The following is a 16,173-nucleotide window of genomic DNA, read 5'->3' as shown; positions in this document are numbered from 1 at the left end:
TTGTTGTTTTTTTCAGTACGCCAAATGAAAAACTGTTGGGTCGTTTGGTGAAGGAGAAGGTAGGCATACTGTATTTCTTTTTCTAAATCAGAAAAGTATCCTGTACTAAAGAACAGTTGCATAAGGAACAGTTACTAATTTTCCTAGAATAGTATAATTCCAGAATAAAGACCAAAAGGGACGATTTTTTTTTAATCTTGGAAAAATGAAAAGTATTCTGATAGGCTTTGCCCATTTTGATTAACTTTTAGTATTCCATTTTTCCACTGAGTTGTGTACTGAGGTATTTCTTAAAGTGGTATCTGTGTCAGATTGTCAGATGAGTTAGGAGGGACCACAAGATGAGGAAGAATGAATTTCCTTTCTGCCTCTTGTTTGAAAGCTACTTTCCTATCTCATTTTCTAGAACTCCAAAGAAGATAAAAGCTAAACTTAGTGTGATGTTAAAAGAAATTGAGGGAATTGTGTGATAAAATAAAAACAGTCCTTGAGCACACCTGCTGGTTGCACTCTAGCTGTTAAACTGACTGGGGAACTATTTCTGAAACTGCAGTTTTGAGTTTATAACTTTAAAATGCTATTTCGGCACAGCCAGTTTTAGTTTGTTGGCTTTGTTGACATTCCCTCCACACTCCAGTTTTAGCAAAAATGTTTAACATCAAAACAGTTGAAATGTTACTGCGTTTCTTTAATTATATCTAGGTCACATAGTAAGTATTCTGACAAAATTGTCATAATTTCATGTTATTTATCTCCATTGTAGTTTTCATTTGAAGAAAACTACCAAATTTCTTTTAGACATCTAAATTAAAATGCTAAATATTGGGAAGATAATGTTTTTTTTAAGATGAATATTATAATGGTGTCAGTTTTTCCCAAAATAATCTAGATTTTCATTTTTTGTCACTCTTTGTATAACCCAAAGATATTTGGGGTAATTCAACATAAACATCTATAAAATCCATCTGAAGGACTAAATGAGCTAAAAAAGCAAAGGAAAAAATAGAAATCAAAGAAACTTATTGCAGCATAATTTTCAGTGGGGGAGAAACTGGAGATTACATGTTCCCCCCAAAAAGAAAAATGAACATTTACAGTATGACTGAATAGTCAGCAGCTCCTAAAAATTAAATATTGGAGGAATTTATAACATTATGGCAATAATACTGTAGGCTACAGATACTACTTAAAAAATACTGTGTATACAGTGCAATTACACTCATTTTGAAGCACAAAACTTATTTATAAGAAAACAGGACAGTTAATTACCAAAATATTAGCCTTCTTTTCACTTTCATTAAACTTTTAATACATCTTTTAATTGTATTTATTTTTCTTATAGTATGATACAGATTTTTATATTCTTGATAAATATCCATTGGCTGTAAGACCTTTCTATACCATGCCTGACCCAAGAGATTCTGTAAGTAATTTGATTTTAAATAGCCTGTTTTGGGGAAGAAAGAAAACTTTATTGTCACTATGTCAAATTGTACAATGGGAATAATGGTTTTCACTAGTAATTTGTAGGTTCAATGTTCATGTTGCTATATGTATTACTACTAGTTTCTGTCAGCTGTGGTCAACGTGAAATCTGAATATTCTAGCAAATTAGCTCCAAAAATCTACATTAAAAATTATCTTCATGTCATATTTTGAAGATTTATAAGGAAGAAACATGTAAATTTATAGTATTACTAGATTTGCAGACATTAACAGAATCCACTTTGGTCCGGGGAGAAGGTTTGTGCAGCTTGTATGTAATTCCTCCTTCCCCCTTCTATGTTTTGAGAACAACTGGTTTTTTGAAAGACAGGGAAAGTACATTAAAACTTGATAGGGAATAGGTTGAACTATGGTAAATTGATATTTAATTTGCTTTCCTTAAAATAGAATAAGAAATTTTAATTGATAATTTGAAGTTCCAAAAGTGACCCACTTAAAAATATTTCTACTGGCCTTGGCTGGTTTGGCTCAGTGGATTGAGGGCTGGCCTGTGAACCAAAGGGTCTCCGATTGATTTCGCTCAGGGCACCTGCCTGGGTTTTAGGCCAGGTTCCCCAAGTAGGGAGTGTTCCAAAGGCAACCACACATTGATGTTTCTCTCTCTCTCTCCTTCCCCTCTCTCTAAAAATAAATAAAATCTTTTAAAATACATATTTCTACTGATAAAGTGAAATAAGAATTATACTACTTATAAATTAGGTATGGTGCTCTGATTTGATATTGGAAGTTGTGGAAGAAGGGGAGCATAAAATCTGATAGTGTCAACGAAGAAGTTATTATTCAGCCCTCACTAATTCCTTTTAGAGAAACCAGTTATGTTCATTGGAGCCAGGTACACCATTAATTGTAGGAAAAAATAAACTTACTCTTAATGTAACAGGGTTTTTTTTCCCACAAGTGCAATGGAAATAGAATGATAGCCACTTGAAAAGTGATGTTTTTAGTTTTTTTACCCTACAGAAACAGTCCAACTCTTATGACATGTTCATGAGAGGAGAAGAAATACTGTCGGGAGCTCAAAGAATACACGATCCTCAGCTGCTGACAGAGAGAGCCTTACATCATGGGATTGGTAAACAACTTAAATATATTTAGGAGAATAATGAATATTCTGAAGATAACATATTAAAACCCCTATAAAGACTCCTTAGAGAGTCATTTGTTTTACTCTTCATTTAACAGTAGTTGCTTTTATATCTTTTTAAAGCTAAATAAGATGATAAATTATGTTTGGGTTTTTTTCCCATAGATTTGGAGAAGATTAAGGCATATATTGATTCCTTCCGCTTTGGAGCCCCTCCTCATGCTGGTGGAGGCATTGGTAATACTCCTTTAATATTATTACAATAATATTTCCAACCCAGACTTCATTTAGCAAAGTGTTTATTCAGTTCTAACCAAATTTCTTCAGCATTAAACTACAGAAAGTAAATCTTATATATTGTTATTGCTTACAAATAAGTCCATAAGCCATAAGTGCTAAATGTAATCCAGATTTGAATTACATGAATTTTTAAAGTGAATTATAACTAAATGAGAATTTGATTCCCAAAGAACAAAATGAACTAAAATACTGTAATAAATTTCTAGTTGTCCTTTTTGTCTTGATAGCTTAAAAGCAAACTCTTATAAACTGAATGTCCTGTTTTCTTTCCACATCCATGAGTTCATTCAGATTAGCCCAAATTTAAAGCTGTCCCTCAAGTTTGCTGCTAAATGTTTTTGTTAAAATGTAACGTTTCATTGATTTTTAGGACCACTTGTAGAGTATATGTAATCTATTGCTCTGTAAGTTAAAATGAGTAAATGTTTAACTCAGTTTTTGGATGTCCATATTAAAGACAAATTCCAAATGTACAGTTTTGTTGATTTTGTTCTTTATTTGGGAGAGTTTTGGTGAACAGGTAATATACTTTTTTAAAAATTCAAATTAAAAGGGTATAGAGGAATGTGCATTTACCTCCCTATGCAAAGTCTTTGTGTATCCAAAAATATATACACTTTTTAAAATAGTTTTTGTACAAATTGTAGCATACTATATAAACCATTCAGTACCTTGTGTTTTTCACTTAACTGTATTTCATAACTTGTTCTTTATCAATAGCTCAAGAACTTTTTCTCACTGCATAGACTCCATTGAAAGGGTACACCATAACCTCGTTAACTAGCTTCTTATTGATGGACCTGGAGGTTGTTACCAGCTCTTTGTTTTTACAAACAAAGCTATATTGAATATATAGTTGAAGGTTTAATGAGATGTTTATGACTATTTTCTCTTAAGGGTATTCAGTAATGTGCATTTTGTATTATATTACTAACTTTTGTGACTGATTGATGATCTAAATTTTAATCTTACTCATAAAAGAGGACATTTAAATGGTTATCAAAATACCACCTTGATTAGTGTTAGTTAGATTACTGTAATACAAGGCTCAAATATATTATGTCTGTGCATTTTTTTGTAAAGTATGAGTAAAACTGTTAATTCTTTTATATTTCTGTTTTAGAGTTAAATATATCCTTTAAGATGAAAAGTTTTGTTATATAAAAATATTCTCTGACCTTTCTTTGTGTAAAATACTAGTCTCCTACAACTTTAGTGAAATAGATAAAACAAATTGCAGATAAAAAGTTTCATTTGCTAGTTTTACACTTTTTCTTACCTGGTACGTGGTCGTAATTCTTATCAGTAATATAGTATTTAAGTCACACGTCAAAGTCCATTTCTTCTACACTCAAAGCATTTAGTAGAATAATGTACTCTAGAGTCTTTTATACTAGGAACTACCAGGTCACATGTCTATTGAATTACAGTGAATTTCTGGTACTTGTATTAATGAACTTCCTTGAACACTTTTATACAATTTTATAACTCTCATCTTATACTGATGACCTGGACTACAAAATTAGAATCTAATTTCATTTGAAAACATACAGGCTTATATTAATACAATGGGGTTTTGTTTGTTCAAATCATAAATGTTGGACATTTACATAGATTTTTGTAGTTCACATTTCACAACCATACCACATAAGGATATCACATTTTTCCCTTTTCACATACAGCATCACCTCTGATTCTATATTTCTGAATCATACCTAAAACATTCAATTTTAAATAAGCTCAAAATAATAGAAGTCACTTTCTTTCCTAACAAGGAAGAGTATTTTGTTGATCAGTGATGTTATGTTGGTAGTTTTCAATAAGTAATACTCTGAGAGGTTTCAGAAAAAAAACTAATATTTATTTTGTTTTCCCTAGGGTTGGAACGAGTTACTATGCTGTTTTTGGGATTACACAATATTCGTCAGACCTCAATGTTCCCACGTGATCCTAAACGACTCACTCCTTAAAGAAAGCCATGTTTTAGATTTTTTCCAGTAACCTGCAATTGATCAAGCAGTACCTTAGGTACCTTAAAGTATGCAGTAACATAAATGTCTTTAAAGTGCCACAGTTACTTTTGGATTAATTCAGTTACTTTAAAAGAGAAGTTTTCTATAACTTTGGACATGCTTCAGTAGGAAATAGTTGAACATTTTAATGAAAAATTCATATGATTGTATTAAAAATTCATATTGCATTACTAAAATAAATGTTAACAATTTTAAACAGTTAAGATTGTAAACTTTTTTCTTCTGTATTAACAGTGGCTGCAATGTTAATGTCTTAAATTCTCAATATTTGAGCTTATTTTTTAAAATTCTGACATTGAAATGAGAACAATTTTAGAGAAGTATCTGAAATTTTAATGAATGTATAACTGACATAATTATGGAAAATTAGGCAGAAGGTATCAATTCGTAGAGGTGTGCCCAGATATCATATAAAGCAGGTGAGAATACTGGTTAGAAAATATTCATTATAATATTATCTTAAGTTCTAAATCTGAATTTCAATAAAATTTGAAAGCCACTTATAGTTGTCTTTGTATAACTTCATGGTAGTCTGATTTGATAACTGGCTCTTGGCTTTTATCATTTGAGAAAAGAAAAAGTATATAACTGGTTTATATAAATAACCTAAAACAAATGAAAACTGATATATTCACATGTATTCATATCAAGATATATATTCAGATGGGTATAAGGATAGAGCTCTTAAAGCTGAAAGTTTGGATTGCTTAAAGTTTGGATTGCTTAATAGATTATTTCACATAAATTAAAAAATTATTGCAGAATTTTCTGTTTTTAACTGGTACTGGTATTTATCAAATGTCATGAAAATGCACTCCTGTTTTTCCTACCAAAAATAAATTCCTGTGTAAGAATTATAATTAAAAATACTTTCCCTTCTAGATTATTAAATATTTTGATGCTGATGTTAATTTTACAGTGAATCATGTGGAATAGGGCGGAACAAAACAATGTAATGCAAATGTTTTTCTACAGGTAGGACTTAACCCCTGGACCATAAATACCTGCTCATTATTCTTGAAAGTTTAATTTATCTCATCATCTGGATTATGAGCTCTTTGAAAATAGAGACACAATTTTACATCTTTTATATCTTACCAGAGCATTCGAGTATAGTAGTCACCCCAACAGTGTTTAATAAATTTAATCCACACAAGAATACAATGGACTGTTCATCTTTTTCTGTATTGTGTGATTCCCAGACCCTAAAATAGTATAATGAAGTGGCCCTAGAGTTATTCTTCTCAAGTTCATAGAATTATAGCTTCTTTCAAAATAATTGGTTTGTAAAGTCTTATAGTATCTTTTATTTAATTATTTTTGTTATGAAGTATTTCATACACGCCAACCAGATTGGAGCATAATGAAAAGGATGCCCCTGTACTTGATCCCCATCTTAATAAAATCTTAACATTGTTGTATTTGCTCGTATATTTTCTTTTTTTAGGGGAAAAGAAATTGTGGATACACGTTAGTCTTCCTGTGTGTACCCACCATAATTCTGTTTCTTCCTACCATAGTGGTAACTACTATATCAATTCAGTATTTTTAAATTTTTTGCCATGTTCTTATATTTTAACTAAATTTAATGTTTCTATAAACACTAATATTGTTTTGCAGGTTTTTTGGATAAGATATATTATGGGATTTTGTTTGGAATTACCTTGAATTTATAGAATAATTTGAAAAGACTTGGAGTTTTCCTCTCTTTAAACCTTTAATGAATGAATGTTATATTACTTCATTTTTTGATATTTTTTATTTAATTATAAAATGTATTCTTTAATTTTTTTTCAAAATCCTTTTTGAACTTCTAGTTTATGCTAGAATACCTTACAATTTGTTTTCACTGGGAATGGGATTTTTTCTATTAAATTTTTAAATTGTTAGTAAGGCATGAGAACACTGTGAGTTACCAGTGTTTTGTTGTTGTTTAAATTTATTTTATTGATTATGCCATTACAGTTGTCCTTATTTCCCCTCTTCATTCCCCTCCACCCCCTCCCCCACCATTTCCCCCTTTAGTTTATGTCCATGTGTGACAAGTTCTTCAGATTCTATATTTCCCATACTATTCTTGCCCTCCCTCCTGTCTATTTTCTGTCTACCATCTATGCTACTTATTCTCTGTACCTTCTCCCCCCTTTTCCTCCTCCCACTCCCCTTTCGCTAACCCTCCATGTGATCTCCATTTCTATGGTTCTGCTCCTGATCTAGCTGTCCTCTTCTTAGTTTGCTTTTGTTCTAGGTGTGGTTGTTAATAACTGTGAGTTTGTTGTCCTTTCACTGTTCATATTTTTTATCTTCTTTTTCTTAGATAAGTCCCTTTAACATTTTATATAATAAGGGCTTGGTGATGATGAAGTCCTTGAATTTGATCTTATCTGAGAAGCACTTTATCTGTCCTTCCATTCTAAATGAAAGCTTTGCTGGATAGATCAATCTTGGCTGTAGGTCTTTGGATTTCATGACTTGGAATACTTCTTTCTAGCCCCTTCTTGCCTGGAAGGTCTCTTTTGAGAAATCAGCTGACAGTCTGATGGGAACTCCTTTGTAGGTGACTGTCCCCTTATGGCTTGCTGCTTCTAGGATTCTCTCCTTCATTTTAATCTTGGCTGATGTAATGATGATGTGCCTTGGTGTGTTCCTTCTTGGGTCCAACTTCTTTGGGACTCTGAGTTTCCTGGATTTCCTGGAAGTCTGTTTCCTTTGCCAGATTGGGGAAGTTCTCCTTTATTATTTGTTCAAATAAGTTTTCCACTTGTGGCTGTTCCTCTTCCCCTTCTGGTACCCCTATACTTCGAATGTTGGAACGTTTAAAGATGTCCTGGAGGTTCCTTAGCCTCTCCTCATTTTTTTTGAATGCTTGATTCTTCATACTTTTCTGTTTGGTCATTTTTTACTTCCTTCTGGTCTACTCCATTGATTTGAGTCCCAGTTTCCTTTCCATCACTATTGGTTTCCTGTGCATTTCCCTTCATTTCAATTAGTTTAGCCTTTATGTGTTCCTCTAATTTGTGACCAAAATCAACCAGTTCTGTGAGCATTCTGATCACCAGTGTTTTGAACTATGCATCTGATAAGTTGGCTATCTCTTGGTTGCTTAGAGTTATTGGCTCTGGGGCTTTGAGCTGTTCTCCTAGATCCATAATGTTTTGGTCTGTGTGTGCCTGTTAGGCATGAGGCGCGGAGCCTTAGGTGTTCACCAGGGTGGCAACCCAGGTTGCTGGGTTGTGATGCTGTATGTGGGGGCGGGGTCAGAGAGGGGCAGTGGCATTCGTTCCACTCTCTCTCTTGGGTTTCGGTCCCCTCTGTTGCTTTCTGCAAGCAAACTGGGCCCCCCTGGTCCTGGCTCCCAGGTGTGTGGGCCTGTGCACCCTCCAGGACACTGTGGGTCCCTTCAATAAACTCTCTTTGAGCCTGGGAGCTTCTCCCGGCACCTCAACCCCGAAAGTTTTTCCAGTTGGTGCTTTTAGGCTTTAATTCCTGGCGCTGGGGCCCTGGGTTGTGCGGTCTGTTTCACTGCTCACTCCTTTGCCTGATTTATCTGTGCATGAATGTATGACCACAGTCTGCAGCCACCTTGCACCTTCACTGGGTCTGCCTGTTGCCACCCCACTCCTGGGATCTGCCAACCGCTGCCCATGTGCCTGGGTTGGTCTGGCCACTTTTTTCTGCGTGACCCCGCTCTGCCAGCCCCTCTTACCGGTCTGGATGAATGGTTCGTTGTTGTTGGACTTCCGTGCAGTTCAATTATCTGTGTTTTGGTTGCATTTTTGTTACTAAAACTTTGTTGTCTTTAAACTTGGTTGTGCGAAGAGGTACAGTGTTTCCACCTACGCCTCCATCTTGACCAGAAGAATGTTTACAAGTCTTTGTGTGGACATATTTTCATTCGTATTAGGTAGATTTTTAAAAAGATTTTATTTATTTATTTTTAGAGACAGGAAGAGAGAAAGAGAGGGAAAGAATCCTCAGTGTGTGGTCGCTTCTCACGTGCCCCCTACTGAGGACCTGGCCTGCAACCCAAGTATATGCCCTAGACTGGGAATCAAACTGGCAACCCTTTGGTTTGCAGGCCAGTGCTCAATCCACTGAGCCATACCAACCAGGGTCGTATTCGGTAGATATTTACAAGTGAAATTTCAAGGTTATATGAGAAGTGTTATATTGAACTTCACGAGGTACTGTCATACTGTTTTCCAAAGTAGCTGTACCATTTTGCATTTCCAACAGCAGTAAATGAGATTTGAAGCTATTTCATCTCACACTAACACTTAGACATGTCAGCCTTTTCGATTTTAGCTGCTGTTGTGCTTGTTTTGTTGTATCTCACTGTGACTTTAATGTGCATTTCCCTATTAACGATGTTGAACATCTTTTCTTGTGTTTATTGGCCATAGTTTTTGCTCATTTCTTTTATTGGGTTAATTATCTTCTACACGAATTATAAGCTCTTTACATACTGGAATATGACTGCTTTGTCAGATGTATGTGTTGGCTCTCAGTCTGTGGTTTACCTTTTGTTTTTTTGTTTTTGTTTTTTATAATGTTTATTCATCCATCTTTAGAAGGGAAGGGAAGGAGAGAGGGAGAGAAACATCAGTGTATGGTTGCCCCTCATGTGTCCCCTGCTGGGAACTGGCCTGCAACCTAGGTATGTACCATGACTGGAAACCGAACTGGCGACCCTTTGCTTCGCAGGCCCGCGCTCAGTCCACTGAGCTACACCAGCCAGGGCTTACCTTTTGTTTTGTTTTGTTTTGAATCTTTTTTTAATTGTTGTTCAAGTACAATTTTCCGCCTTTTTTCTTTTTATAAAGAGCAAACGTTTTTAATTGTTGTGACTTCTAAGAAATTTCTGCCTAACCCAATGTCACAAGTATTTTCTGTTATCTTCTATATTTTTAATAATTTGAGCACTTATTTAGGTCTATGATCCATTTCAAGCTAGTTTTTATATGTCATATATATTAAGTGTCAAGATTATTCCCCCACTCCCACATACTTTGTTGATCCAGCACCATTTGTTGAAAAGACTATCCTTTTATTGTTGAATTACCTCGGTATTTTTTTGGAAAAGAGTTGACCATGTAAATATGGGTATATATAATTTTTGGTAAATTTTTATTTCTTTCTTTTTAGAGAGAGGTGAAGAGAGAGAGGAGAGAGGGAGAAAAACATCAGTGTGTGGCTGCCCCTTGTATGCCCCTTATCAGAGAGCTGGCCTGCAACTTAGGCATACTCCCTGACTGGGAATCGAACCTGCAACCCACTGCTTTGCAGTCTAGCACTCAATCCACTGAGCCACACCAGCCAGGGCTCTTTTTTAAATTAATTTGTTTTAGAGATAAGGGGCAAGGAAGAAAGGGAGAGAAACATTCATGTGAGAGAGAAACATCAATCAGTTGCCTCTTGTACATGCTCTGACTGGGGACTGAACCTGCAACCTCGGCACATGCACTGACCAGAAAGCATATCAAACTGGCAACCTTTCACTTTGTGGGATAACACCCAACCAACTGAGCCACATTGGTCAGGGCAGTAATATTATTTTTAACTTTGCTTTTTTTCTATCTGCTTTTAAAATAAGCAAATTACATACATTGATAGATTATTTGAGCTTTAAAGTAATTATTTTTCTACTTTAGTCAAATCGTTAAAGAAGTTTCCAAATTCATTACTCTAGTATTTAACATTCTGCCAGACATATTTCTGTACAAATGTTCTTTAAAGCTGTTCTAACAAAGAAGAGTTGATAATGCCTCAATTCATATTAAGGAATTGCTGAGCAGAGACAAGTTACAGGAATGAAATGGGATTAGTTGTCTGCTTTCTTAAATAGAGTAACTTAGAACATGCTTTATGCCCTAACAGACTCCTGCATCTGGGCTGTCACTGGATCCAATTTGGCATAGCCAACTTTTCCAGTCTGAAGAAAAACCATTGACTTAACAAACATAGCTTTATTGCTGCTCTGACTGGTTATATTAATCATAGCCTCCACATATTCAACTTAGTATTTCCTTCAGAACCAGACCTAATTGAATTTTCCACTTGTGAGAAGTATTAAAATGCTAATTGCAGAATTCTTTTGTATTCTTATTGCTGGCACCAGAATATTTAACAAGGCAAGCAGACATGGTAGGTGTTGAATATATATACGAATTGGATTTTGAAAATGGCTATGTGACTATCATTTGAAATGCTGAAGGTCTTTTTAGTGTTAATTGTCTTTCACTAACCCATATTCAATTACTTCCAATTTGTTGAAGCAGTGGTTCAGACAGCATTTGCTATAACATCTGTCAAAATGACTGGCCATAAAAGCTCCAGGACCACATTCATCTGAAGGGCACTCCCAATGAGGGCAACTGATTTTGCCATTCTAATCCACTTTGCAGCATTCAGGACAGCCAGCTTAATCTTCTTTTATGCCTCTTCTTGGCAGTGGTGCAAGACTTCTTTTCTTAGCACCACCATGAAGTCTCAACACAAGGTAAAGGGTGGACTCCTTTTGAATGGTGCAGTTAGACAAAGTACATCTATCTTTCGGCTTGCCAACAAAGATCAGTCTTTGCTGATGAGGAGGAATTCCTTCCTTATCCTGGATCTTGGCCTTTACATTTTCTGCTGTATCCAAGGGTGCCATCTCGAGAGTGATGGTCTTCCCTGTCAAGGGTTTTCACAAAAATCTACATCCTGGTGGTGGCTTCACTGCAAATGGCGGATCAGAAAAACTGAAATGCTGAAGGTTTTATTTGTTTTAAGGTGCTAGGAAAGTAAAACCTTTCTTGAATGTTTTAAAAGAAAACTATCATAGAAGAGCATCCTAAAAGATCAGTTCACTAGCATTCCTTACCTTTGCCCTGAAGTTTCTACTGCACTACTTGCAAAATGCATTGTGGGTTAAAGAGAGATTTCCTTCATAACATTTTTACAGCTGTCCCACTTTTTATAAGATCTTCAAAAAGTATAATAATAATATTCTACTTTATTTTACTTTCCAAGTCTAGAATACATGGAAATAACTACTAAACAGAATGCTGCTCTGACCTATCTACATGGAATACTGTCAGGTTTGAGTGGTGCCTAGAACAGGAGAGGGCACTTAACCAGGTCCAGGTTGTGGTTCAAGCAGCAGAATCCACAATTTTAGTGGTTTTATTGGTGGGAAAAGGCACCATGTGGAGTTTATAGGGGACCCCAACAGGAGAAACAACATAGACCCCTGGAGCAAGGCTCTGCCATCTGCATCAGAGAACTGTGTACCATTCGGTAAACAGCCCCTGGCTTGCTACAAGGTTGTGGTGGAGATAGAGCACCTGACTATAAGACATCAAGTGAATATGTGGCTAGACCTTCCCATTATGCTTTGAGTTGTATCAGATCCACCAAATTATGAGGGTCAAAAGCAATCCATCAAAAGATATGGTTGGTACATCTGGGACTGGACATAAATAGAAAACAGCCTAAAGCTGGATAATCAGAACTCCCAAAGCTTGTCTAACTGCTGTTGCTTTGATGTTTCTCAGCTGAAATTTACAGCCATGTATGGGGGTAGAGGGGCCAAAGGAGACTCCCTTAAGGCCAACTGGCAGAGGAGGAAAGGGCCATGTTTGGCTCATGGTTGGACTGACTTGGCAATTGGCTGCTGCTTATTGGCTGCACTATTACTACCCAAGGGTGTCCTTGAAAGACTCGAAGTCCTCCCAATGAACAGTGCTTCTGGCTATCTGTTTTGTGAGGGAAGAGAAGTGGCAGAAGGTAAGACTATATGTACATTTGTGGACATCAGTGAATGGCAACGCTGAATAGTCAGAGGCCAGGAAAGAGTAAGATTGGAAATCTGGGAATAAGGAAGCTTATAGAAAAAGCATATAAATGAATCAATGGGAGTAGGCACAAAATGTAAAGATCTTAGTATCACATGTTAATGCCCACTAGAAAATATCCTCCAAAGATGAGGCACTGGTAGACAAAGTGATTTAACCAGAATAGCCAAGTGGCAGAGACAGAGGGTATGGGCCCAGCGTAAGTTTCCACTCACCAAGGCTGATCTGATTACACTGAGCCCCAGTGTGGAACCATCTCTTCAGGAGACTGACCATTCACTTTTTTAGCAAGTTGATTACATTGAACCCTTCCACCCAGGAAAAGGCAACTCATCTTGACTCAATGAATACTTCAAGTATGGATTTTCCTTTCCTGCCCAGAGTCTCTCCCAGTAGCAGTATCCATGTGCTTACAAAATTTGATGCACCAACATGGGATCTCACACTGTGACTCTTGACTAAGAGTCCCCACTTTATAGCCAAGGAGTAGACACAACATTACGGGATCTACTGATTGAGGCATCCAGCTGCTGGTTAAAAATGTATGACTTTTTAGGCCTGACCATAGGCGATTACAAAGACATGACTTGGCAGGCAGGCCTCACAAGGAAAAGCTGCCCTCCCTAAACCAAAGTTGGTACACAGCCAATGCACTGCAATCTCTGAAGAGAGGTGAAGTCAGAGACTCAGACTCCTTTGGCTGTCTTCATACATTTGCATTCATTCATTGATAGGTCTCCTTATCTGAGGCTTTGAGCAGAAATCTTCAGGTACCTCTGGTGAGATCTGCTTATTGAAGAGAGGATCAGGAAGCCTTGAAGATGTGTTTTCCCACTTCAACTTAGTAACCAGTACTCATCCACTCTTAGTCATTCTCCCTTACTTAACCTCAGGATCCATTAAACTGCCAGAGCCTTTTGTTTGAGGTTTCTTCAACAGTCACATCCACCACCATCATTCCATGAGGGGAAATAGAACCTTTCCCTGGTTTTAGTCATTTGCATAGCCATTGCAGTAAATGATTAAAGACTTCCCTCTTTCATTTTGGGCTTGTTGCTTTAATGAGCTACTTAGCCAGTTGATAACAGCTCCTTCCAAATTCAGCTGAGCTCCACTCCTGACACTGATCCTGTTACATAGGGTCACTCAGAAGCTTCAAGCCTTATAACTTTCCAAGGATCAACCAAAATGCCAGTGTGGATATATTGTGCAAGGAGGGGATATGACCTAACCAGGACATGGTATATACCTTAACTCAACAACCACTGTAAGATGCATGGTGTCCATTAGGTAGAATACAAGGGTCCAGGATACAAAAGGTGGCAAGGAGTGGCCCTGCTTGCCATCTATTCCAGTGATCCACTTGGGAAATACGTGTTCCCTTCCCTACGGTTTGAAACTCTGCATCTAGAGATCCTGATTCCCTGAGAGTTACCACTTCCACTGGAAGAACAGAACACCATAAACTTGAAACTACAGCTGCCACGCTGCCATTTTATGGTCCTCATGCCAGAAATCAGGAAACAAGGAAGAGTCACGATGTTGACAGGTTTAATTGACCTGATAAGCAGAAGGAGGGCAGCTGCTACAGTTGGGGTGGGGAGAAATATTTGACACTAGATAATACAGTAGGGCTTCTTTTCATACAACCACTCAATTTTAGCCATGGCCTGAGAAAGGTATGGTTACTAAAGGCTCTTCCCTCTCAGGAATGTTTTTGTTTCCCCACCAGGTAAGCCACCTAAACCAAGAGAGGTGCTGGTTAAGAGGAGAACCTAGAATGGGTGGAAGAGAAGTCATAATGAGTATCTTGTAGACTCATGATCAGCTCCAGTAGCAAGGGCTGTAATTAATCCTAACCTTCCTCTTACAAGTTTCCCTATGAAAAGAGCCAACTAGGATCCAGGAGGTGCTATACCCAGATGCAGTGGAGTTACTATACAAAGCAAGTGGATTTGAAAGGTGCAAGGGTGAGCTGTGGTGAGCTGTGATGTGCCACCCGGATACCCTATTCAGGACTTCATTCCCCACCAGCTGCTGGGAGTGTTGGCTGTTGAAGCCTCATAGCCATATCCCCATCTGGGAATTGCTTTTGACCAAAATAAGCTGTTTCACCTGAAGTTGCACTTCTTCCCCAAGGGCAACCTGCATCCAGTAACTCATTGATGCGGGAGTCAAAGGCCCAGTCCCTATGCCTTTATTTGGGATAACTTTATGGGATCATCTGACCTCCTGAGCTCCCAGTAGGATTGGCTTAAATCTTCCATGCAACCACACTGCAGCTCAACTCCCTCTATGCAGTCATGTGAAAGAAACCATTAACAAAATAAAAAGGGAACTCACTGAATGGAGAACATATTTGCCAATAATACATCTGATAAGGGGTTAATTTCCAAAATATAAAGAACCTATACAACTCAACATCAGGAACACAAAAAACCCAATGAAAAAATGGGCAAAGGGCCTAAATAAACATTTCTTGAAACAGAAGGTACAGATTGGCCAATAGGCACATAAAACTATGCTCAGGGTAGCTGATCATCAGAGAAATGCACATTAAAACCACAGTGAGATATCATCTCCCACCTGTGGGAATGTCTGTCAATAACAAGTGCTGGTTAGGATGTGGAGAAAGGGGAACCCTTTTGCACTATTGGTGGAAATGAAGATTGGTGCAGCCACTGTGAAAAGCAGTATGGAGATAACTCAAAAAGTTAAAAATGGATCTACCTTTTGACCCGAGCCCACTTCTGGAAATATATCAAAAGAAACCCGAAACACTGATTTGAAAGAATATATACACCCTTATGTTTATTGCAGCATTATCTGTTACTGCCAAGATCTGGAAACAGCCCAAGTGCCCATTAGTAGATAAGTGGATAAAAAAACTGTGGTACATTTACACAATAGAATACTCCTTGGCTGTTAAGAAAAAAAAAAAAAGGAAACTTTACCTTATGCAACAGCATGGATAGATCTGGAGAGTATTATGCTAAGTGAAATAACTCTTGTCAGAGAAAGACAAATACCATATGATCTCACTTCTGTGTGGAATCTAATGAATAAACTGACAACAAAATAGAAACAGAGGCATGGATAAATGGAAAAGACTGACAGCTGGGGAGTTCGGAGACTGCATGAAAAACTAAAAGGATTAACCAAAAAACATGTACACACAACACAGGCACAGACAATAGTGTGGTGATAGCCAGAGGGAAACTGGGTGGGAGAAAAGGGTAGTAGAGAGGAGGGGGAATTAGAGATGGAAAGAGACTTTGAGGGGAAGTGCAGAGGATGCAGTGTGCAGATGTTTTATTTTGTTGTACACTTGAACTCTGTATGGTTTTGTGAACCAATGTCACCCCAACAAATTCTATTTTAAAAAGATGCCAAAATACACTAATTAAAATGATAA

General features: G+C 37.0%; 1 protein-coding gene and 1 pseudogene across 2 annotated transcripts in view; one reads left to right on the top strand and one right to left on the bottom strand.

Annotated features, from left to right (window-relative positions):
* Positions 1-5,121, top strand: part of DARS1 (aspartyl-tRNA synthetase 1) — a 59,060-nt gene extending 53,939 nt beyond the window's left edge. For both annotated transcript variants that reach the window (XM_053666970.1, XM_053666974.1), the window contains exons 12-16: positions 17-59; positions 1,343-1,423; positions 2,467-2,578; positions 2,756-2,827; positions 4,769-5,121. In XM_053666970.1, the coding sequence (XP_053522945.1) occupies positions 17-59; positions 1,343-1,423; positions 2,467-2,578; positions 2,756-2,827; positions 4,769-4,860 (400 nt within the window). In that variant the 3' untranslated portion in view covers positions 4,861-5,121. The remainder of the gene's footprint in view (positions 1-16; positions 60-1,342; positions 1,424-2,466; positions 2,579-2,755; positions 2,828-4,768) is intronic.
* Positions 5,122-11,149: 6,028 nt separating this feature from the next.
* On the bottom strand, positions 11,150-11,608 carry LOC119040602 (ubiquitin-40S ribosomal protein S27a-like; annotated as a pseudogene).
* Positions 11,609-16,173: the final 4,565 nt, after the last annotated feature.

Source organism: Artibeus jamaicensis, unplaced genomic scaffold, assembly GCF_021234435.1.
Source record: "Artibeus jamaicensis isolate MK-2021 breed Jamaican fruit bat unplaced genomic scaffold, CSHL_Jam_final contig_1284, whole genome shotgun sequence".
In the NCBI taxonomy this organism is placed as follows: Eukaryota; Metazoa; Chordata; class Mammalia; order Chiroptera; family Phyllostomidae; genus Artibeus; species Artibeus jamaicensis.
This window is presented reverse-complemented; position numbering and strand designations above follow the sequence as displayed.